This window comes from Oryx dammah, unplaced genomic scaffold (assembly GCF_014754425.2).
Source record: "Oryx dammah isolate SB20612 unplaced genomic scaffold, SCBI_Odam_1.1 HiC_scaffold_5, whole genome shotgun sequence".
NCBI classification, from domain to species: Eukaryota; Metazoa; Chordata; class Mammalia; order Artiodactyla; family Bovidae; genus Oryx; species Oryx dammah.
Genome location: NW_024070189.1, coordinates 89228538 through 89250991, shown reverse-complemented (window position 1 = coordinate 89250991; position 22454 = coordinate 89228538). Strand labels below are relative to the sequence as shown.

At 58.7% G+C, this 22454-nt stretch overlaps 1 protein-coding gene across 3 annotated transcripts; it reads right to left on the bottom strand.

The window, feature by feature from the left end:
* Positions 1 to 88: 88 nt before the first annotated feature.
* FZR1 (fizzy and cell division cycle 20 related 1) lies at positions 89 to 19841 on the bottom strand. 3 transcript variants are annotated; one of them, XR_005721233.1, is made up of 15 exons: positions 19658 to 19841; positions 8228 to 8348; positions 7058 to 7183; positions 6892 to 6955; positions 6691 to 6818; positions 6216 to 6298; positions 5766 to 5949; positions 5108 to 5173; positions 4615 to 4717; positions 4348 to 4532; positions 3985 to 4218; positions 3571 to 3675; positions 2984 to 3085; positions 1775 to 2703; positions 89 to 358 (listed from the first exon to the last, which is right to left on the bottom strand). XR_005721233.1 is itself a non-coding variant. In XM_040241926.1 (14 exons), exons 2-14 carry the CDS (start codon positions 8294 to 8296, stop codon positions 2662 to 2664), a joined length of 1482 nt encoding a protein of 493 aa, XP_040097860.1. In that variant the 5' UTR covers positions 8297 to 8348; positions 19658 to 19841; the 3' UTR covers positions 1373 to 2661. The 3 variants fall into 3 exon arrangements, 2 of the variants coding, with proteins under 2 accessions (XP_040097860.1, XP_040097859.1); XM_040241926.1 differs by lacking the exon at positions 89 to 358 and having other exon boundaries at positions 1373 to 2703; positions 2993 to 3085; XM_040241925.1 differs by lacking the exon at positions 89 to 358 and having other exon boundaries at positions 1374 to 2703.
* Positions 19842 to 22454: the final 2613 nt, after the last annotated feature.

Genomic DNA, 22454 nt, shown 5'->3' with positions numbered 1-22454 from the left:
ATGGGGATGGGCCTTCTTTTCATGAATGGAAAGTTCTGAAACTGAACAGTGATGATGGTAGCACAACATAGGATACATACTAAAAACATACTGAAACGTACACCTTAATATGTTACGCGCATTTCACCACACACAAAAAAATGAACAAATCTAGAACCTGGCTGTCTTTCACCATCTCCAGTGGCTTGTGGCTATAGTCCTGCCAGCACCTGACAGGGCACAGCCTCCTCCCTGGTCCCTTCCCACCTGTGTCCAGGTCTCCACACAGCAACGTGGTCCTGTTCCACCTCCCTGGGGGTAAAAGCCCAAATCCTCTCCTCAGCCCACCAGGCCCTGCCTGACCTCCCCCATCCCCTCCCTCCCTTCCCCTCCTCCCTCTCTCCCCCTTGCTCATTCTGCTCCACACACACAGGTCTCCCTCCTCTGTTCCTCCAACATGGTCCTGCCCCAGGGCCTTTGCATAGCTATGCCCATGGCTTGGGGCACCACCTCAGCCCAGCTGTTGTCTGTGCCCCACACTGGACCCTTGCTCCCACCTCAGCCCTGGGCTCGAGAGAGCTGCCTCTTCCCAAGGCCCCCCACCCCCCTTCACACTGTGCCTGCCACATGCACTTAACACTTTACTGTCCACTCACCTGCATGACAGGAGCTACTCAAGGGCAGGTCTGGACTCCGGCCTCCCTCGTCCCTGCTGCCCAAGACAAGGATCTTCACAGGATGTACCACCAGTCGTGGGCATCTGCTCAGTGCAGGAGCCTCACCTCGTTTCTTCTAGGACCCCCTAGGGGGCCCATCCAGTGTCACAGCCCCTCCAGCCTGGCTGCTTTCCTCCCCATCTCACCCTCAGCTGTCACTAACACCCTTCCCCTTTGTCAGTCTAGGAGCAATGGAAACAAGTCCTACCCACCTCCCCAGCACCCCCCAAGCCCAGGGCACTGAGCCAGGCCTTGCTGGCTACTCACACCACCACCCCTGGGTCCACCCTCTCACTCCCACAGAACCTACCACCAGCTGGGCTGCAAGGACTGGCATGGATCAGGGATCCAGGCATTCAGGGACACTGGCACTCCCTGTTGACCACCTACAAGTGGCCTCCTCAGCCTGTCGCCACCTGCTTGTGACATTCAGGCTGCTCTGGGGTTACGGTGAGTGCAGACCATCAGAGCCAAACACACTGACAGACAGCCTCACTGGGCATGACCACGTGGTTGGCTCTCCCACCAGCCGCCCGCTCCCATGCCCAGGCCTGCCACTGCACTGGAAGACAACACATGCTTCATCATTTCTGCCCTGTCTGTGCCCTCAAGTACGGGGCCCACAAGCAGAGCCAGGCCGGGTGCGGTAGACACAGGACTGTTTTCTTATTAAAAAAAAAAAAAAAAAAAGACTCAAACAAAAATAAGACCTGGACCAATGGGCATACACGTCTATACACACTGTCCCTCTGCCCTCTGCAAGAAGCTGGAGGCAGGCCCACCCTTCCCCAAGTTCAGACACCCGCCCACCCTCTGAATGCTAGGGCTTTAAGAGCTGTGACCCGTTTTCCCCAGGGGTAGGGGCAGGTCACTGCTCCCTGCCAGCGAGCCTTAACATTTGGGGACCGATTTACAGAAATACAAAAACAAATCCAAAGGAAAGTCACAAATACATATGTACACATGCACACGCTGGCTGCCGAGGGTCAAAGGTCCTCAGAACCAAGAGCAGGGCTCCCACACGGCCTGCCCCACCCTGTCCACGCCCATCCACGTCCTCCCACCTCAGAAGGGGAGACAGAGGCAGCGGAAACAGGGTGGAGCATGACAGGGAGGTGGGCCCAGAGCCAGGGGAAGCTCGGCAAACTTGTGGGGGACCCTGGGGTGCCCCCTGCCCTGGCTGAAGGCGCAGACAGGACCCACTAGGGTAGCCTGGAAGGAAGGGCTGGGGAGGGCCAGGAACCCACAGGACCTGACCCTTGGAATCGATTCTGCCCTCAGGCTACCCTGACTGGTCACCCTGCAAGTGCCAAGAATCACAGTTGCCTGTGACCCCGTGAGCAACAAGGAGGGCTCAGCTGGGGTGAATACGTGACAGTGGACAGACCCCCCTAGAGTTCTCCTCAGATAACAAGTCCACCTCGAGATGACCTCTGGCATGTAGCCTGCCTGGGGCCTGCTCCCAATGTCCTGCACTCAGAGTCAGCGGGGGGTGGCCGGGTCAGGGAGAGCAGAGGTGGCTGCAGAGACCCCCTCAAGAGGGCACATCCCTGTGATCCCTCCCGGCTGACTGGCGTGGTGTCCAGCTGTCCTGTCCTGCGGCAGGCGTGGGCGGCGGTGGGCACATGCTTCCGGGCATAGCATGCAGCCCTGATGAGGCAGTGGTGGTGATGGGTGATGGAAGCAGCCAGTCCAGGAGTCCTCCTGCGCTGGGCACACTGTCCGAGCCGGGGCCGCCCAGGGTGGGGAGCCAGAGCCCCACTCCTGCTGCTGCCCGCCCCGGCCCTGCCCCAAACACCGGCCAACAGGGTTCGCAATCAGGCTTTAATGGAATCTTCAGGGTCTCTCCAGGCCTGGCTCCCGCCCCACCCCACTGCCGATCTTGGGCCCGTGTTGGGGGGAGCAGAGGGTCCATGCACGCTGACAAGGTGTTGCTCTGCGACCAGGACGGCCGGTAGCTGTGGGTTTACCGGATCCTAGTGAAGAGGTTGAGGACGGACACAGACTCCTGCAGGATACACAGGGGCAACGCTGAGCCTTCAGCCCAGCCCCGCCGCTCAGGCATGGGAGGGAAGCTCTGCCCGGAGAGACCCCAAGGCTCTGGGCCAGAGGAGGGGCCTGTGCAGGCACCAAGCATGGTGAGCGCCCCAGGATGTGCAAGAGGGCCAGGCAATGCAGAAGCAGAGAGGGGTTGGGGGTCCTGGAGAGATCACGGCTGGTGGGGCGGGGCCGGGGGGGCAGGATATGCTGGGGGCACACAATTGGGAACATCTGGCGCTGATACCGACCCACTTTACCTTTGTTGAACGGGTTTTGCTAAAGACATTCCAGAACCTCAGTGTCTCGTCTCCAGCACCGGTGACGATGGCCTCTCCGTCGGGGGACATGGCCTACGGGAGGAGAGAGAGACCACTGTCCCTGCAGCTGCAGGCGCCCAGGGAAAACATAAAGGACATCCTGCCTGCTGTGACGAGGGATGATCTTGCTGTGCGATTCGGCAAAGGACTCGCTGGCTTAAGGACAAAACTTTTTTTTGGAAAACACCAAAATGCTGACGAGGGCATGTGCGTTGAGGAGAAGGGCTCCTGTCTCCAGACACGTGGGAGTGGCTGCTTAGTGAACCGTCTAGAGATGACCTGAGCAAGTACACGGGGGTTATCTGCAGCATCTTCCACTTCCATGTGGAAGCAGACACCTGGAGATCACACAGTGGGCAGAGCCACCCTTGCTCACAGGGCAGGGAGCTGGTGAAATAGACTCAGAGTGACAATGCCACAACCTGTCACTTGGTCCCGGGGCCCGGAGCTGGCCCAGATGCAAAGACAGACCTGGGCAGCAGGGCGTACTGCCTCTTGGGCCTGGCAGGGAGACTCACCAGGTACAGGACCCGATAGGAGTGCCCAGTCAGCTTGGCCACCTGGGTCAGAGAGGGGTACTTCCAGACCAGGATCTGGTTCTGTGAGTAGCCGTGTGTGCTCACCTAGGGGACAGAAAGGGCACTGTGCCGGGGTCCCAGGCCCCCAGACACATCCACAAGGTACAAGAACGCAGGACCTGCCTGAGGGTGCAGAGACCAGCAGGTGACAGCCCCCAGCCCGGCTCCCTGGTCCACGATTGGACAGACATGGGGACCACATTGCCCATGAGAGCCCTTGGGCCTCTCTGGGCGTCACTCTGGGTATGGCCTCTCTGGGTATGGATGCCTGGGTGAGGTTCTGCCAGACCTGGCTGGCCAGGGCCTGACTGCTCGCCCCCCTGCCGCCCACCCGTCCTGTACCCCACCACTCACCAGCTCGTTGGCGTGCTTGGACCAGGCTAGGTTGCACACCTGGGAGCCAGTATCAATGCACTGCAGCGGCTGCCCTGTGAGTGTGTTCCAGAAGCGGATGCAGCGGTCAGCTGTGCCGCCACCAGACGCCAGCAGCCCATGCTGGTGGGGGGACCAGGCGATAGCCTTGACGGCGGCCAGGTGCTCTGTATACTGCTGCACAGGGCTCAGGCTTGAGTGGTTCCATACCAGCAGCTGCGGGGACGGGGCTGTGAGGCTGGCGTCCCTCAGCACACTCCCATCATCCCTGCTCCACAGAGGGGGCTGCAGGGAGTGAGGGGCTGCAGGGAGTGAGGGGCTGCAGGGAGCGAGGGGCTGGCCTACCTTGTTGTCGTTGCCCCCCGAGGCGAGGAGCTGGTGGTCGGTGGACCACTTGAGCCCACACACCTCTTGCCGGTGACCCTGCAGCCGCCGCTCTGACTGCAGGGGGGGTGTGCGGATGTCCCTCTGCAGGATCATGCGGTCCCGGCTCCCAGATGAGAGCTGGTCAGCGTTCCAGGCCAGCGCCCCTGTGGCCAGGTGGAGGGCAGGCTGAGGATGCGGCCTGGCCCCACAGCACACCCCCACCCTTGTCCCCAGGTGGCTCCTCACCGACGCGTGCCGTGTGGCCTTCCAGCATGGACAGCTTCTTCCCCGCAGCGGCGTCCCAGATCTGCACGAAGCCCTTGTGTGTGCCGACAGCCACCAGGTTCCCCTAGGATGGCAACATGGGCAGGTGTCAGGCCCAGCATGGCGCCTTCCCCTCCCCCTCCCTCCGAAGTCTCTTAATGCTTGTGCCATAGGATCCCCCTCCTAGGAACCCAGGCAGATAAGTCATGGAGCTTAGGTTTGTTAAAACCGACATGACATGCGCAGAGATCCACACGCACCAACATGTGGAGCAAACCTGCCCACCCCCGTGTCTGTCCTCTAACCAGGCTGGGGACAGCCAGCACGCAGATGTCACTGGGGCTAGACAATGACCATAAGGCTCCTCCTGGGTGTGCAAGGAGCCCACCACTGCGGAAGTGCCTTCCAGTGAAGTCCAGTCAGACCTCCCCTGTGCCTGCCCTGCCCAGCAAGGGGATGGAGCTGGTGTACTGACCCTCTCAGACCAGCCCACGGAGGTCACTGAGTCCCCTTCCACGGAGAGGTCACAGAGCCGGGTCACCTGGTGGAAGGTGTAATGTTGGTGCGACAGATGTGGGGTCCACTCCTCCTTTAAGGCCCAGATTGTCTATCCATCCATCCACCCACCCCTTCACTCTCTCATTCCCTCACACCTCAGGCCTGTGAGCAACAGCCTCACTGTGGGCCCCAGGAGGTAGCTGGAGGTTCAGGGACACACACAAGCACAGGGATGCTGACTGCACAGACTGGAGGGGCACGGGCATCACAGCCGGGGGGTCCTGCAGCAGGCGTCAGCCACGGGCTGTAGGGGATGTGTATGCGGGAGTGCCGGTGTCCCTGTGGGGGGCTCCACTCACTTTCTCTGAACTCACCAACATGTAGTTCTGTCCCTCAAACATGCCACTCAGAGGAGGGGGAGTTACTGCAGGGTGGGGGCCCTGTGCTCAAGCCGGGAGCAAAGACTCTAACTGCTGGAAGCCAGCCCGGGGCAGGGTAGGAGAAGGGGGTGGCTGGGAACTATCCAGGCCCCAGCAGCTCCCCCATGGCTCACACAGGGCCCGGCCTGGCTTGGCTGCTCCCTAGCACCACCCTCCGCAACACACACACGTGGGCACGCACTCAGCGGAACCCACCTGGCTGGTGCAGGCACTCCACAGGTACACGCAGGTCCCCAGCCCCACGCTGAGCACGTTGAGGGAGGACCAGTCCACCAGGTTCAGGTAAAAGTCATCCTGCAGCTCGGGAGCGTCCAGGACCTTGAAGGGGATCTTAGAGATCTTGCGCGTGGGTTTCCGTGGAGACCGCAATAACTTCTGACTGCAGGGAGTGGGTGGAGTAGTGGCTTTGCAGTGACTGCACAGACCTCACAGTCTCCCTTTCCAGCAGCCCCTGGTGTTTTGGGCTCATCCTGACTGACACTCTGTGACTCCAGACCTGTGGGTGATCCCATGGCCACCAACGCTCTGCCATGGGTGCTCAGCTGCCCTGAGCGCCGACACCCACTGCCCTCTGTTTGGAGCCTCCCTGACCTGTGCGCAGCCCCAGCACTGGCCCCTCCCCCCCCCGTGCAGGTCTGCACTCACCTCTTATTGCTGACAGGGGACAGGGAGTACGGGGACACGTCGTTGCCATCATCGGGGCTGGAGCGCTTGGTGCTGAGGGAGTACTGCAGGCGGGGGGCACCGCTGAGTGGACGCTGTGCCCCAAAGCCCGGTGCCCTGAGCCCCAGGGGGAGAGCACACAGGGCGCCAAGCCTGAAGCGCTCTGACTAGAGACGCCTGTCCCCAGAAAAACAGGCCTGGCTCCCGAGGTGTCCTCCCACAGGCTTGCTGGCATCCGCCCATCTCACCTGCCCCCACAGCCACCAGCTCCTCAACTCAGAGTGTCAGGGGGGTCCCAAGCCAGGCCCCTGACGCTGCCCTGGGGCTGGCTCGTCAAAGGAGTGGTGGGCAGCTTGAGGTGAGCCTGGCATGAGGCAAGGGTTAAAGGGGCCCCCACCGTCTGGACTCCAGCTCCCAGCAGGGCTGCGTAGGAGGCAGCAGCGGCCAGTGAGCTCACCGTGAAGAGGCCCTTCCTCTCAGGTGTGGAGGGCTGCAGCCGGCGGTCCTCTGTCTGTGGGTCCTGAACCTTCTCAATTCCAGCGCCCAGCAGCTCGTTCTTGAGCAGCGCCGAGTAGGCCAGGCCATCTATGGGCACCAAGCTCCGTGAGGCCAGGCTGGGGGTGGGGGACTGGGGCTGGGGGGGGACCCAAGTGCTGACCTTTGCCATTGTCTGAGGTGGCGTCCTTGGCTTTCCGGTTCTGGCTGGGGGATTTCTCATTTTCCTGTGGGTGGAGAGGGGAAGGAAGAGTGAGTGGGAAGGATGGGCCCCTGCCCCCAGGCTGCACAGTCAGGGTCTCACCCTCCGCCCTTCAGCAGCCCCTCACGTTGATCCTGTGGAAGTTCACGCTCCAGTTGGCACCAGCTCGTGAGGGGATGAAGCGGTCTCCGTGCTTGCTGGGGGAGGACACGGGGGAGTTGGCAGGGGTCAGGGTTCGCCGCATCTCCGCCACCTAGAAGGACGGCAGTGTTGGCTGGGTGCCTCAGAGCCCCCAAGGCCAGTGTCTCCTCCCTGACCGAGGCCCCGCCCGCAACGTCTCCTTGTCTGTGGCCTCTGGCTAAGGGTTTGATCTTGGAAGTAACCCATGTGCTGGCGCCTGTGAATGGCACCACGTCTGAGGCTCAGTTCGTGTGTCCCGCTCCCCGGGCAGGAAGTGGCCAGAGAGCGAGAGCCCAAGTGCGGGCATCGCCATGAGCTGCAATCCATCTCCAGGGTCACACACAGACAGGAGAGGTGGCGGCACAGAACACAGGGCGTCCACCTGTCCCGCCACCCACATCCCCACACGGTCTCTTCCCCAGCAGCGGCGTCAGGCAGTGGGAATGTCCCAGGAATGCCCTTCCTCCTATAAGGGAGGTTCAACTGTGCTCCCCAGAGAGATTTGCTGCGGTCCCGCCCCTGGGACCTGGGGTGCGACCTTAACCGGAAATTGGGTCTCTGCAGGATGAGCTCACATTGGAGCAGAACAGCCCCAAACCTAAGGCCTGTGTCCTCAGAGGAGACAGAGACATCAGCACACAGAGGAAGGGAACGCAGAGACAAGGCAGAGGTGGGGTGGACAGGTCTGTGTGCCCAGGAGTGCCAACAACCCCAGACACTGGAAGAGGCAGGAAGGAGCCCTGGACAGCCTGTGCAGAGCCAAGAGTACTGAGAAGCGGTGCGCACAGCCTGCCAAGTGTTGGGAGCCTACAACATGGTGGAGGGGGTAGGAGCTTGGGAAAGAGCAAAACAGCTCCCCCCATTCCTCTGTCCCAGTCACCCAGAGAATGAGGGGTCCGTGGCCCCAGCAGCAGAGGAAGTGTGGGGAGGTGCTGGGGGGTTCACACCTGGGTGTGACCATGCCGCCACCATGGGGGAGAACGTGTGTGTTACCTGTTGGGCACCTCTGTTCTCAAGGGACAAAGCCCAGCGGCTGAGCACACCTGGGCCCCCACCAGCCCCACCACACAGGCTCCACCGGGCAGGATGGCACTGGCGCGCTAGCCCCAGCACTCACGCACGGCATCGTGTTCTCGTTCTGGATGACGATCTGCCGCAGGAGGCGCCGCTCATAGTCCTGGTCCATGGTGAGCCGGGCAGGCACGGCCTGCCAGCCGTGCTCAGTAGCCCTAGACGGCCTGGTGGGGAGAGGGGGAGAGGTCAGCACCGACAGACAGCGGTCCCCTGGTCGCTGGTGACCATGGGGTACCCTGGGCGACAGCCGAGTCCCCCCGCCATGTGGGTGGGGCCTTCCCCCTAGGAGCCTGGAGGGCTGTGATGGGGCAGACAGGCTCCTCTCTGGTTGTCCTGTGGGGAATCTGCCCCCAGGAGCCCTCCTCTTCCCACACAGGCCCGGGTCTCGCCACCTCTGGACCACATCCTCGCTCCTAGGGCACCTAGAGAAAGGAGGGGTGGTGCTGATCCCTGTTCCTCTAAGCAGAGCAGCTTTGATCCCAAAGCACAGAACAGGGGGCAGGAGTGAGGAAGGGGTCCATCAGCTGCCTGGCCCTCCCCATGGAGATGACTGGGCATGAGGCCTGCCTGGTGGAGGGACATCGCCACCAGTGGACAGACAGGTTCCCTGCCAGGTCCCCCAGTCGGGAGGCCTCTCTGAAGACCGGAGTTAGAGTGTGGCATGAGGGGAGGCTGAAGAGAGAGGCCTGAGGCAGGAGGGCTGTGCACCTTCCAGGACAGGACGCCTCAGAGAGCAGCACACCCTTCCCAGGGGGACAGCAGACCTGGGTCCGGGGTGCCCACGACCGCACGCTAGCATGCCCTGAGGGAGGGCAACAGGAGGCTTGGGAGGGGGCCGAGCACGGCACGCCCAGAACCCGCCGCCTCTCCCGCCACTGTCAGTCTACTCCTGCAGCTGGAGGGCCATGTGCAGGTGGGGCCAGGCCAGCTCCAGCCCCTGAGCCTCCAGGCCAGCGCACAGCGATAACAGACCAAATATGAACCAAGAAAGCAAAGCCTGGCCAGAAATTAAGCTTACTAATACAAATTGCTAGATGTAGTGCCCTGGCGAAGTCCACTCCTGCCTTAAAAATATATATATATGGTAAAGTACACATAACGTAAAATTCACCATCGTCACCACCTCTAAGTGCACAGCTTAATGGCACTAAACACACTCACTGTTACGCAACCACCCTCCCGTCATCTCCAGAACTGTTCCCATCTTCCCAAATGGAAGCTCTGGGCCCATGAAACACTCACTCCCCATTCTGTCTCTGTTAAACACTTGACTGCCCCCAGCCCCTCACCCCTGTTAACTCTTCAAGAAATCAAATATACACAGTCACGTGACCCAGCAAGTGCACTTCAAGATATATGTAGATATACACCTAGGAGAAAGGAAACAGACCCACAAAGAAGCCAGTATTCAAGTGTCTTTACATACACTAATCACGAAAACCAAGAAGAGAAACCCGAGAGTCATCGACAGTGAACAGACAAACAAATGTGGTCCCTCCACACAGTGGAGTTATCACTCAGCCTTAAAAAAGGAAGGAGGTTCTGACACCTGCCACACGCCAGGTGGGCCCTGAGGACATGATGCTCAGTGAGAGGAGCCAGACAGAAAAAGGTCACACGCTGTGTCATTCCACTCTTAGGAGGTCCCAGAGTCGTCAAATCCATGCAGACAGAAAAGGAAATCAAAGAACATTTGCTCTTACACGTGACCACGAGACTACAAGATGCTCAGGCGGATCTGCCTACATCCTACTTCCACACCTCAGACTCACTCCCCGAGTTCCTAGGCCTAACCCTGGGCTGAGGCAGAGGCACTGGCATGAGCCTGTCAGTCCCCATCCCTCACTGGGACTGTGCCACGCACAGGGAATTCTCAGTGCGGCTTTGGCCCAAAGGCAGACGCTTGGCCAAAGCAGAGCCAGTGGGGTTAGACCCTGAGGGGCCGTAACACAGCCACCAGTCACCTGCGAATTGGCTGCCTGCACCCTCTTGCAAAGATGAGGACGCGAGGCTGGGCAAGGGGTCAGGTCAGGTGGGGCAAACAGGGTTCCTGCCTGGAGGTCCACCTGCCCTCCCTCCCCCACCCCAGGCCACGGCACCCCCTCACTTGGCCTGGGGCTCTTCCAAGCCCTGCTGGCCCACAGCCCCGTCATGGACTTCCCGCTGAGAGAAATGGGGTTGCAACACTGCCAACCCCCACTCCCATTTCAGGTTAATCTGTGAAAGAAGCCGCCCCTTTGTGGCCATTGGCATCCTGTCTGGCAGAGGTCCCTGGACACGTTTCGTCCACTGTGGCCGCAAGACAAAGCCTCTGAAATGACTGCCAGTCATCTCCTTCTCTGGCCTTTTACTCCTCCCCCAAGGGGCCCGTGAGCAGGTTATGAGAAGGCAGGACACTGAGAGGAGCCACTGAACTCTGTTCCAGCGTCTGAGTTAGGTCAGTGGCTGTCCCTGCTTGGCAGACACATGGAAACCAGGGTCAGAGGGCTAACTTCTCAGCCCGACATACTGAATGTACTCCGCAGAGCTAAACAGGGCCTCAGCTGCCACATGGCGGGCAGGAAGCTCCCGGGAGCCCGTGCTCAGGGGCGCCCCCTCTAGGGCCTCAGCTCAGGGATGGCGAGGGGGGTGCCCACAGGGCTGATGGAAACCACAGCCTCTCCATTCACAGACCAAAGCCACTGTCTCAATGCCCCTAGCGGCTCCTTGTGTGGTCAGACGGCAGGGCCCAGACAGCGGTGCAGATGCAGCCCACACACCAGAAGTTAAGAGCCCAAAGCACTGAGGCCATTGCTGAGTACGTGAAGACTGGTTTTCTAGGATGCACAAAGGAGCTGCTGCTAAGACGCTGAGTGTCCAGGCACCAGGTGTGCACTAAATCTGAATCCAGTCAGCACGCCCAAGTGAAGTACCCTTCGCCATCTGTGGGCTACGTCCCGACAGGACAGTCTGCAGGAGGCCATGTGGCGGGCAGGCGGCTCACTGCTGACAGGTGTGGCTGCTGAGGATCAGAGAGCTCCCTAGTCCCTGATCATGGCTGTGTTCCTTATATGGCAAAACGGGCTCTGCAGACGGGGTTAAGGCCCCTGAGATGGGGTCGACCCAGGATTCCCCAGGAGGCCCAGTGTCATCACAGGGTCCTTCTAAGAGGGAGGGGGAGGGTCAGAGGCAGACGGGAGATGCTGACTCCCACCTCACGCTGCAGAGCTCCAGGATCAGAGGACACACCCTCGCCCGCGGAGGAGACACTCCCACCCGCTGCTGGCAGGAGCCGAAATCTGGCAACAGCTTTCAAAATCTAAAAACGCACATCCTTTTTGACTTCCAAGAATTTCCCCTTAGAAACTCTGGCACACATGTGCAAACCCGTGTGTACAAGGAAGCTACTGTATGCAGGCTGCTCAGGAAAGCAGGGGACAGAGCTGTCTACCTGGGGGCCTGGCCTTTTTCCCAGTGGTAAAGGGGTGGGGATCTTGGGGACCCACTGCACGCACAACACGCTGTACAGAACAAGCTGTTTTCAGAAGGTTTAGACAGTCTGGGGAAGAGGAACTAGAGGATGGGGCCTAGTGAGGAAGGAAGCCCTGGTCTCCTGCCTTGTCACTTTGTGCTTCTTGGACTCTGTGTCTCGGGAACTCACCAACCCTTCACAGAAATAAGCAGCCAGACACAGCGGGGGTCACGCACACCCGGCGTGAGACCGGAAGAGTCTCCATGGCAGGGGCACAGCCAGCTGTGCACAGGAACACTCTGCCCCCTTTGCTTGTCTCCTAACAACTCCTGGCTTTCCAGCCGCTGCCCCACTGGAGGAGGCTTCCCCTGCAGTTTCTCACTAACCCCTAACCTCGCCCAGCCCTCCAGCCTGCCGGATTTCCAGTTACCAAGCACTCAGTACAACCTAGTGGTCCTCACCAGGGCGGTTCTGCCCTGGGGACACCAGGCCAAGTCTGGGGACATCTGTGCTTGTCACGACTGTGGGTGCCAGAGATGCCACTCCACACCCCAGTGCCTGTCACGGCCCCCCAGAGCGGATGGATGATCTGATGCAGTGCTGGGAAGGCCCACAGGGCCAGGCCAGTGAAATGACAGAGCATGGGCTGGCCCTGGGTTGGCAGGGACTCAGGGGCCAGAAGATAACCCAGTATCCAAGCCCCAAGAGCTCTCCGGACAGCTGGGGTCCCACCTGAGGAAGAACACAAGGGCAGGTGCTCACCTCCAGTCACTGCAGCTCCAAGGGTGAGCAGGAACCACCCCTCCCTGAGCCCACAGAGGAAATGAGGTCAGACAGTGGCCTGTGGGGCAGGACCCAGGATAGTGAGCCCCTCCCACTGTCGCTGTCGAGGCCTCCTCAGGTGAGAGCAGCATCCTGGGCATACCCCCGGCGAGTTTGTGCCAGGCCCACTGGGCCATGCCCTGCTTCCAGCAGTGCTGAGCCCAACTGCAGGTCCTTTGGGGCCTTGCTTATCTTGAGAACTGCTCCAGCTGTTTTCCTGCTATGGGGCTCTGAGGCCAAGGAGACACCCCATGACGTGGCTCATGACTCAGGACTCCAGGCAGCTGCCTGCCTCCCCCATCCCCAAGGCACTGCTGACATCCCAGCCATCCAGGGTGCTGTGGGTGTAGAGCAGCCCCCCAGGGCCCTTCCTGTCTGATGCTAGGAGGATCCCCCCAGTTGAGTGGATCACTGATGTCCCCAGACACAGTCCAGTGTCCCCTGAGGTCGGGGGGAGGCACAGCATCACCCTAGAGAGGGTAAATCTGGCCTCTAGGAGGGAGGTCACACAGGCTCCCCAAAGGCTCTCTGAGGACACAAGGCAGCAGAGCCCATGGGGACCGCATCCCAGGGGATGGGACTCTGCTCCCAGCCCTGTGGGGAGGCGGTCAGGACACAGCTGACGGCAGGGATGCGAAGCCCACCTGTGCCCCCCAGCAGCCAGCGAAGTGCCAGGCGGTCCAGGTGCATGACTCAGTGCAGTCCCCAGGCTCAATTCTACCTCCATTCCACAAAGGAGGGACCCTGGGGCTCAGGAGGCTGGTGGGCACCCGGGCACCAGCAGGCCAGCCGTCTAAAGCTCCCAGGCCCTCTCAAGACTGGTCATTACAGCCAGGGTGAAGCAGCACCAGTTGGCTCCAGTGGGAGATATCCAATTAGGGGTTATGGTGACCAATACCTGGGGCTCCCTGAGAACCATCAGCTCGGGGCATAGCCTCTGAAGGGGTTCCTAAACCTCCGGGAGGCACCCTCCTGGCCCATGAGGCATGCAGCTGAAGAACCCAAAGACTGCGGTAGCTCTGGTGCCAGTCCATGGCTTCCTGACCATCAGCCCCTGAGAAGGCAGGGCAACTGGTCGTCTTAGTCCAGCCAGAATCTGAGGGGTGGGGGAGAAGTCCCACAGAGAGAGACCCAACCAGAAATGGGGGTCTTCCAATCTTCTGCTCCCAGCAGAGTCTCTGCTTTTGCTTTGTCCACGTAGGCGCAGGCCGGCCAGCCCTGGCAGATTCCCTTCTTGCGATCATCACCAGTCCCGGGGGGGGGGGGGGGGCTGTGGAGGGGGACAGAGCTGGCTGTGAGTTTGGGCTTCAACCCTTACTGGCTAACTGGCACGGGCAAGCAACTTCTCCTCTCAGGACCTGTCTCTTCATCTCAAAAGTGGGGATAATGGAGTAACACCCCAAGTGCAGGGGTGAAACTGGGTGCAACTTCCATGGAGTAGCTGGTAGGGAGTCTGACCCCAAGGGGACTCTAGGGAGCGGAGCTGGTCTCCCGGGCTCAGTGAGGGGCGCACGACAGGTCCCAGCCGCACCTGCTTCCCGCCCCTCCACCGCCCAGCGATGCAGGCTGTACGGCATGTGGGGAGCACAGGGCAGGGCCCCATCTTCTCCCCTACTGTCCCCAGAGGTGACAAGGACTGGTCTCCCCTTGGACAAGGGAGGATCGTCCTGAGAACAGGAGAGGAGTGGGATTCCCGCCGGCTGGAGGGCTGGCCACGGCTGTGCCGGCGCGGCCTCCTGACGGACCTGGGCTCTGGGCCTTGCCACAGCGGAGGCACAGACAGGGACGTGAGCAGGGAGTGGCTGCACCTGCAGAGGGGACCCGACCAGCTAGCAGCCCCTCACGTCGAAGGACAAGGAAGGACAAGCCTGAGGACGGCCAGAGTCAGAGAGGGCTGCGCCCAGCAGCGGACAGTGTCTTCCGAGTGACTAAGGAGCACACTGGGTGGGGAGGCCCGGTGGTGAACCTGGGGAGCCTCTTCTTGTCATTCATCCACTCACTCACTCACTTAGCAGAGGCTTACAGCCCCATGTGCGGGCAGGTGCAGGAGTGGCCAAGCAGGGAGGACTCACAGCCTGGAGGCGTGGAGAGCCTTGTCAACACAGCTCTCCTGCCTGTGACCACACCCCCAAGAGAGTCTCACCTCCAGGTCCCTCACCCTCACCTCTTGGCTCACAGGGCACCCCCTCCCATCAGACTGGGTGAAGCTTTCAGGCCTTAAGGGCATCTGGGTCTGCAGCAGCTCAAAGGATGCAAGCCTACGGAAAGGAAGGACTTGAGTGCCACAGCAGTGACTCGTGACCATCTATATGACCACAGCTCCTGATCGTGGCCCGTCAGGACCCCAGAGCCTTCACAGATCTCTGTGTCCGCCTGCACACCTGGGCTCAGGGACCTCACCCCTCACAGGCAGCCGGGAGTGTCAGAGGTACTTCCTCCATCTCCTCACTGTGGTTTCCACCCACGGGTCCAGGGTGAGAGTGGCAGAAGGAAAAGCCTAGCATGTTGGGGGCAGCCCCCTCCACACATACTGATACGCAGCCAGGTCGTTCCCTGTGGGGACCCTTCTGGGCAGTGGGGTTGAGCAGCATCTCTGCCCCTCCCACTGATGTTGCACCCTCAGTTTTGATGGAGACCCTCTGGTTTAGGGGACTCTCTAGGGGAAAAGTTGCCTCCTCTGGTTCTGAAGACTAGCACTGACCTCTCAGTGCTCAGCCCTTCTTTGAGTGCAGACAGACAGACACTCACGCCTCCCCCTATCTGTTCCCCCCACCTCCTCAAGTGGCCTCCCTGTCACCATGGCAGCCTGATCCTGCCTCCTGAAGCAGCTTCAGGCCTGGTAGAGATGACACTCTCACTGAGCGTCACAACCCTATGACTCCCAGGCTAGTTCTGATTTGGGGAAGAGTGGGGGGTTAGAAGGCATGGTCTGGGGGGAGCACACTGGGAGCAGGAAGAGGGAAAGGTGGCGAGGCTGTCACAACCTCCTAGGCTGTGCCTTGGGGCGGCTGGTGGCAGGGGTGGAGAAGGATGGGGCAGGGGCTTGATGAGAGGTGGTTTAGTGGGCTGGTGGGGAGCTGGGATCCACTTGCTCAGGTAAGAAAGCAGGTGATCCTAACAAGATGTGGGGGGTGGAGAGGAGGAGTCCCAGGTGAGGTTGAGGGGGGTGGGCAGGTCTGAGGAATGGGCCACCTTTTCTGGATATGCCACCTAGGGGAGGCTGACGGGCCGCTGGCCACGTGGGCCGCAGTCAGGAGCCAGGTCTGGGCAGCAGCAGCAAATGAGGACAAGAAACTGAGGGTGAGGGGAGGCCACCAAGAGAGAGCAGAGGTGTCCTAGCCGAGACGGAGCAGGTGGGTGCCCCCGTGTCCCCAGCAGCTCTCTCACAACAGACAGAAAGTGCCAACAGCCCAGGGGCCTGCCAGCTGATGCAGAGACATCAGGACAGAGCCCATCCACACAACAGAATTATCCAGCCACAGAAAGGAGGACATGCTACAGCATGAACGACCCCAAAGACATGACGCTCAGTGAGAAAAGCCAAACACGAAAGGCCACATGTTGTGTGATGCCATTTATACGAAATGCCAGGAATAGGTGGATCCAGAGACCAAGAGTGGGTTAGTGGTCACCAGGGGTGAGAAGGGGCTGGGAGTGAGTGCTGATGGAAATGCTCTGGAACTACAGTGGTGACAGACAGATGCACACACCACATAAACATACTGAAAACCACCCCACTGAACAATTTAAGTGAGTGAAGTGTGGAGCATGACAATTTTATCTGAGTAAAGCTGTTACCCACAAAAATCAGGTAATAAGAGAAACATCACTGGAGCAGTTAATCCTAAAGGAAATCAACCCTGAATATTCACTGGAAGGACTGATGCTGAAGCTCCAATACTTTGGTCACCTGATGCGAAGAGCCAACTCATTGGAAAAGACCCTGATGCTGGGAAAGATTGAGGCCAGGAGGAGAAGGAGGTGAAAGAAGATGAGATGGTTGAATGGCATCACTGACTCAGTGGACTTGAGTTTGAGCAAGCTCTGGGAGATGATGAAGGACAGGGAGGCCTGGTGTGCTGCAGTCCACAGGGTCGCAAAGAGTTGGGCACAACTTAATGACTGAACAGCAACAGTGGAGGAGACTGAAGGACACGGGGAAGGTGCAGGCTGCCACGTGAGTGGTGGTGGGATGACTAAAGCAGGCCGGGCACAGTGTGTGCTCTCGTTTCCTTCACACCTGAGGACACTGAGCCAGGAGAAGGCAGTCACTTGCCAAGGACACAGGGCACGGCAGTCGGGGCCACAGACGTCCCGTGGAGACTGTCAGTGGGGGCTGGGCCCTGCGCCTGTCCCTTGACTTAAACACTCCCTGCCTGCACTGGGCAGGCTCCACAGCAGCCAAAGACTTGGGAGGCAGTGAGGGGCAGGCAGGCCAAGACCAGTGGGGCTGATGAGCTGGCTGACACAACGAAGCAGCAGCACTGCTCCCAGCAGCACTGGGAGCTACCAGGGCAGAAGAGGAGGGCTGAACATCCCTTTCCCAGCTCTGCAGGCCACTGGCTCCCTGTGCCAATCCCCAAGATGGACTGCCCACCCTCTATCCACTCCAGCCAGGACTCTCCAGCCCCAGCATCTCAGGGCACTGACACGGAGACTCTGCACTCATAGGCTTTGGTTGGTGCTCTGGTCCCAGGCCTCCAACTTTGGCCCCATGGACTTTCAGGATCATGGCCAGATCACTCTCAGTGGGGGGCTGTCCTGGGTGCCATGGGGTATGGAGCCCCATCTCTGCCCCCACCCCTTCAATGTTAGAAGCCTCCCCAGTCATGACAACCACAGATGTCCCCAGACATCACCAGTGTCCCAGACAAAAATCTCCAGGATTATACGGTGTTCCAAGTCAGCTGGTTTCTTTAAGAACAAGTCCCTTGATCTCCAAGTCAGCCCAGAGTCCCAGACAGATTGGAAGATAGATTGGCTTCTGATGCCCATCCCTCTCAGTAACACTGAGCGAAAGGTCCCCACAGCCAACACCACCTTGGGCCTCCCCAAAGGCAGAAGTCCCTGGTACACAAAACCTGCCCCAGTCAGCAGCCCCAGTAAACATGAATGGCAGGAGACTTCCTGCCGCAACACAGGGCCCAGTGTGAGCTTCTATGCAGATCTGCTTCTGAAGCCTTGTGAGGCTTCAAGGTCCCCTGTGCCCAGCCCCAGACAGATGCCACCAGCCCAGGCACAGACTCTGAGACCTTCCTGGGCAACAGTCCTGGCAGCAAGCTGGCCAGCGCAGTCACGGGAGACGCTGCCCCCCACCACAGCAAAGCAAGTGTCCTTTGAGCCAAGCACTGTCCGAGGACCAGGGCTCTGGATTTTGGAGAGGCAGGGCCTGCATCCTTAATGGAACCCTCTGGGAGCAATTAAACCTCACTCATGACGCAAAGCACCAGTGAGTGGCCAGCACACCTGCCTCCACTCTCAAGTTCAGAAGAAACACGAGCCCGGTGTGGCCAAAACAGAAAGGACCCTCCACATCATAGGCCACGAGGATGCACGAGACAGTCTGCCCATAAATGGGCTGGGAGATGTTCCAAGCAACAACGTGCACCACTCTGGGGACAGCCCCTCTACCCCATCTCAACAGCTTCCAGAGGACAGATCCAGCCCCTACCATCAGGAGTGTGTTATGTGCCCGACTCTTTGAGACCCCATGGACTGCAATCCACCAGGTTCCTCGGCCATGAGATTTTCCAGGCAAGGATACTGGAGTGGGTTGCCATTTCCTTCTCCAGGGGATCTTCCCAAGCCAGCGATCGAACTCAGGTCTCCTGCACTGCAGGCAGATTCTTCAAAGACTGAGCTACAAGGGAACCCCCTCAAAGGTCTTCATTACACAGACATTCCCACCTGGCCCCATCTGGGGGAGGGATCTGGCTGCATGAGGTCTTAGTGGACGGTTTTTCTTTAGGTAAACTGTCCTCACTCAAGGGATGGTAAGAAGTGGGGTGGAGGGGTACAGAGGATGGGGTGTTGCCTCAACAGCCAGAGGCATGAGGTCATTGCTCAGTGTACCAGGGTGGGGGCAGAGGAATCTAGTCCCCAGTCTGAAAGGCCCCTTGAACCCAGAGTTGATATGATGGGGGAAAACAAAACGGGTTAAGGCTGGACATAGACACAACAGTGGAACTCAGGCTTTTAATTGGGGGCAGGTCAGAATAGGCAAGGCCAATGGGAGGCGGGGGTCAGTTTTTAGTTGAGGAAGATGGCTGTGATGGGGTGACTGTGGCCTTTCCCAGGTGGCTGCGCTTGTGCTTGGAGGAAGACCAGAATGATCCCGGGCTGGAGGGCGGTTGGGCACAGCCAGGCCATCTCGGATTTTGGTGGAGTCAGCGGTGAAACGGAGAGGTGGATTCTGGGTGGGTAGTGGTCAGAACGGGACAAACTGGGAGGGAGGGAGGCAGGAGCAGAAACCAGAGGGGCCGGGAGCCAGAGAGGCACTTAGGTATTCAAAACTCGTCGTCTAACTGCTTCCGTGTGCCAGGAGCAGAGAGAGGCGCGATGAGTACAATGGGGAGCCCCGACGGACAGGGTCTCCGCACCCTCAGCCCGGTTGTTCAGGGTCCACAAGGCTTGGACTGTGTTTTATCCGGGCGGGGACGGGGGCTGGTCCAGGCCTGGGTGAGTCGTGACAGCTCGAGGGCGGGCAAGGGGGCAGTTTCAATTTGGGCCGGGCCCGAGCTCGGGAGACCCGAGGTTGACAGGCCAGAGATGCAGAGTACGGATTAGGGCGTCGGCCGGCCGTTTTGGTGGGCGGATTGGTGAGTCCCCCGGTTTAGGGGTGGTCAGAGCTCAACCTCATAATCAGAAAGAACAGGGACGCTGACCTCGCGGGGAGATGGCGGGCTGCAGGTGGCTCGGGTTGGGGAGGTCATCCAGGGCCTGGTCTGGGGGAAGGCTCGGACATGGGGGTTCGGACGGGAGGTGGGATGCTGAGGTCACTCGGGCCTAGCTCGGATTTGGGGGCGGCGCTCGGGGGTCTGGCCGGCTCCCAGAGCGGGGCTCAAGCCTGGGAGTGGTGAGCCGGATCGCCGGCTCGTTTTCGGGGGGCCAGGACAGACCCACGCTGCTGCCAGGCCCAACCCGGCTCCGGGGTCGCAGCTCGGGTCCAGGGGGCGGGTCCCCAGACCTCAGCCGCCTCACCTGGCTCGCTTCCGTTCGCCCGCTGGCTCCACCGGCCCCGCCTCTCCCGGCGCCGCGACGCGCCCACCTGCGCTGCGCGCAGCTCCGCTGCGTCCGGCAGCGGCCGCAGCTGACGGGATCCCGGGCTCCGCGCTCCTAAATATGGCGTCGGCCGCTGCTCCGCGGCCTCCGGCGCCCTCCTCCGCCGCGCGCGCTCCCGCGGCCAGCCACGCCCCCGCGCCGGCGCGCTGCGTGCCGCCGCCACGCCCCACCACGCCCCCGCGCGCCCGAGCATCGCGCCCGCGCCCCATCACGCCCCGTCCAGTTCGCGCGGTTGCGCCTGCGCGCCTCGGGCATCTCGGGAGGACGTGACGTAAGTTGCGATTCGAATCAATACAGGAAGCGTGGCGCGACAGGTTGCCCAGGGCAACCGCCCCTGAAGCGGATCTGCGGCCCTGAGGAGGCGGCTACGTGGGAATCTCAGGTAGTGACCTGGTTCAAGTTTAAGGCGTGGTTCTTAGAGGACCACGCAAAACAGGTGCCCGCTGGGCAGAACCATCATCGCAATGATTGAAGCAGTCACACCCCCAGATAAGCGCAGGTGGGTGCGCTTTGCTGGTTGTGCAAACTCCACTGCCTGTTGAAACACATTTACTCATTCATTCAGTACCATATTCTAGTCCTCTTTTGTGCTCCTCCAGACCCTCCAAGCAGGGAACTGAGAAATTTAGTATTTCCTGTGGTGTCAATAACCAAGGATGTCACAGTCATCAGCACTTGTAGCCCTCCAGTGTGAGCCAGTGAACCTGAGGGAACTTGGGAAGGAGAATATCTGCCCTCTATCAGCGCTCAGACTACAGTCACTCCCTCTGGTGAGCCCAGAGGAACTCAGGGTGTGAAAACAGGATATGGTCCCCAGATAGCTGAGGTGCATATCAAAGGAGTGATTTCACTGAGCCCAGACTCCAGCATCTTCTCATACAGAGAAAAGCACTAAATTCCTTAACTTGGGTTATCTGGTTTTCTTTAATTCACAAAATTACTTTGGATGTTCAGACTACTTGCCCGTTGTTGCAAAACTTCTATGTAACCTGACTCCTAAACACACACACACATACACCCCCCACCACACACACACACACACACACACACACACACACACACTCTCCTCTGAGCAGTTCTCTCAGGGTTACTTGAGATGCTGCCTCCTGGACTTCAGTCCTAAAAATTTGCTCCAAATAAAACATAACTCTCAACCTCTAGGTCACTTGTATTTTTTTTTCAGTCAACAAAACAGATAAAAATCTCTGTTCAAAAAATGGGCAAAGGATCCAAATGGATGTTTCTCCAAAGAAAAGAAAGAAATGGCCAACTCATGAAAAAAAAAAAACTTACCACCAGCAGTATAGGGAGAAATGCAAATCGGATCACAAAACTACCACTTCAGCCTACTGGATGGCTGTGATTTAAAAAAAAATAATAAAACACCCCCCCCACCACCACCAGGAAATAGAATGTTGGCAAAGGCATAGAACCCTTATACATTGCTGGTGGGATTGTAAAATGGGGCAGCCACTGTGGGAACAGTTTAGTCAGTGCCCATAAAGTTATATGTAGAATTATCAGATGACCCAGCAAGTCCACTCCTAGAATTGGAGATCTGTGTGAAAATTAATAAACAGAAGCTTCATTTAAAATGGAGTTATGGAGTTCCTTGGCAGTCCAGTAGTTAAGACTCAGTGTTTTCACTGCTGTGGCCTCCTGGGTTCAATGCCTCGTCTAGTAGCTAAGATCCTGCAAACCAAAAAAAAAAAAAAAAACCCAGAGGAAAATGAGTCAGAAAGCTAGAACTTGGCCTGCTTTCTTTGTTTCTTTTTGGCTGCACTGGTCTTCCTTCACTGCTGCCTATAGGCTTTCTCTAGTTGCGGCGAGCAGGGGCTACCTTTGTTGCAGTGCATGTTTTGTTTTTTTTTTTTCATTGCAGTGGCTTCTCCTGTTGCAGAGCAGGGCTCTAGAGCTCAGGTTCAATAGCAGTGGCTCACAGGCTTAGTTGCCCCATGCCATATGAAATTTTCCTGGATCAGGGATCAAACCCAGGTCTCTTGTATTGACAGGTATATTCTTAAGCACTGGACCACCAGGGAAGTCCCAGAACAGCATTCTTAAATCTTATTGTAACTGAATATGACCCTATGGAGCCTTACAGGAACTAGGCCCTACCCCACTCCATGTCCTCCAACAGCCTCTTGTCCATAGAAAAACTTTAGACTCCTAGGTCTTCCTCGAATTCCAAAAGATAAATTTTATCAGTGAAAGTGAAAGTCGCTCAGTCATGTCCAACTGTTTGCAACCCCATGGTCTATACAGTCCATGGAATTCTCCTGGCCAAAATACTGTAGCCTTTCCCTTCTCCAAGGGATCTTCCCAACCTAGGGATCAAACCCAAGTCTCCCACATTGCAGGCGGATTCTTTACCAGCTGAGCCATAAGGGAAGCCCAAATTTTATCAGAGAAGTGAGAAAATGCAGACAGAAAGGAAAACAGTCAAGCAACACAAAATAATACTAATTTAGACATTAAAGTCAAGGAAAGATGTACCCAACTGAATGCAGAGTTCCAGAGAATAGCAAGGAGAGGTAAGAAGGCCTTCTTCAATGAACAATGCAAAGAATAGAGAAAACAACAGAATGGGAAAGACTAGCGATCTCTTCGGAGAAGGCAATGGCACCCCACTCCAGTACTCTTGCCTGGAAAATCCCATGGATGGAGGAGCCTGGTGGGCTGTAGTCCATGGGGTCGCTAAGAGTCGGGCACGACT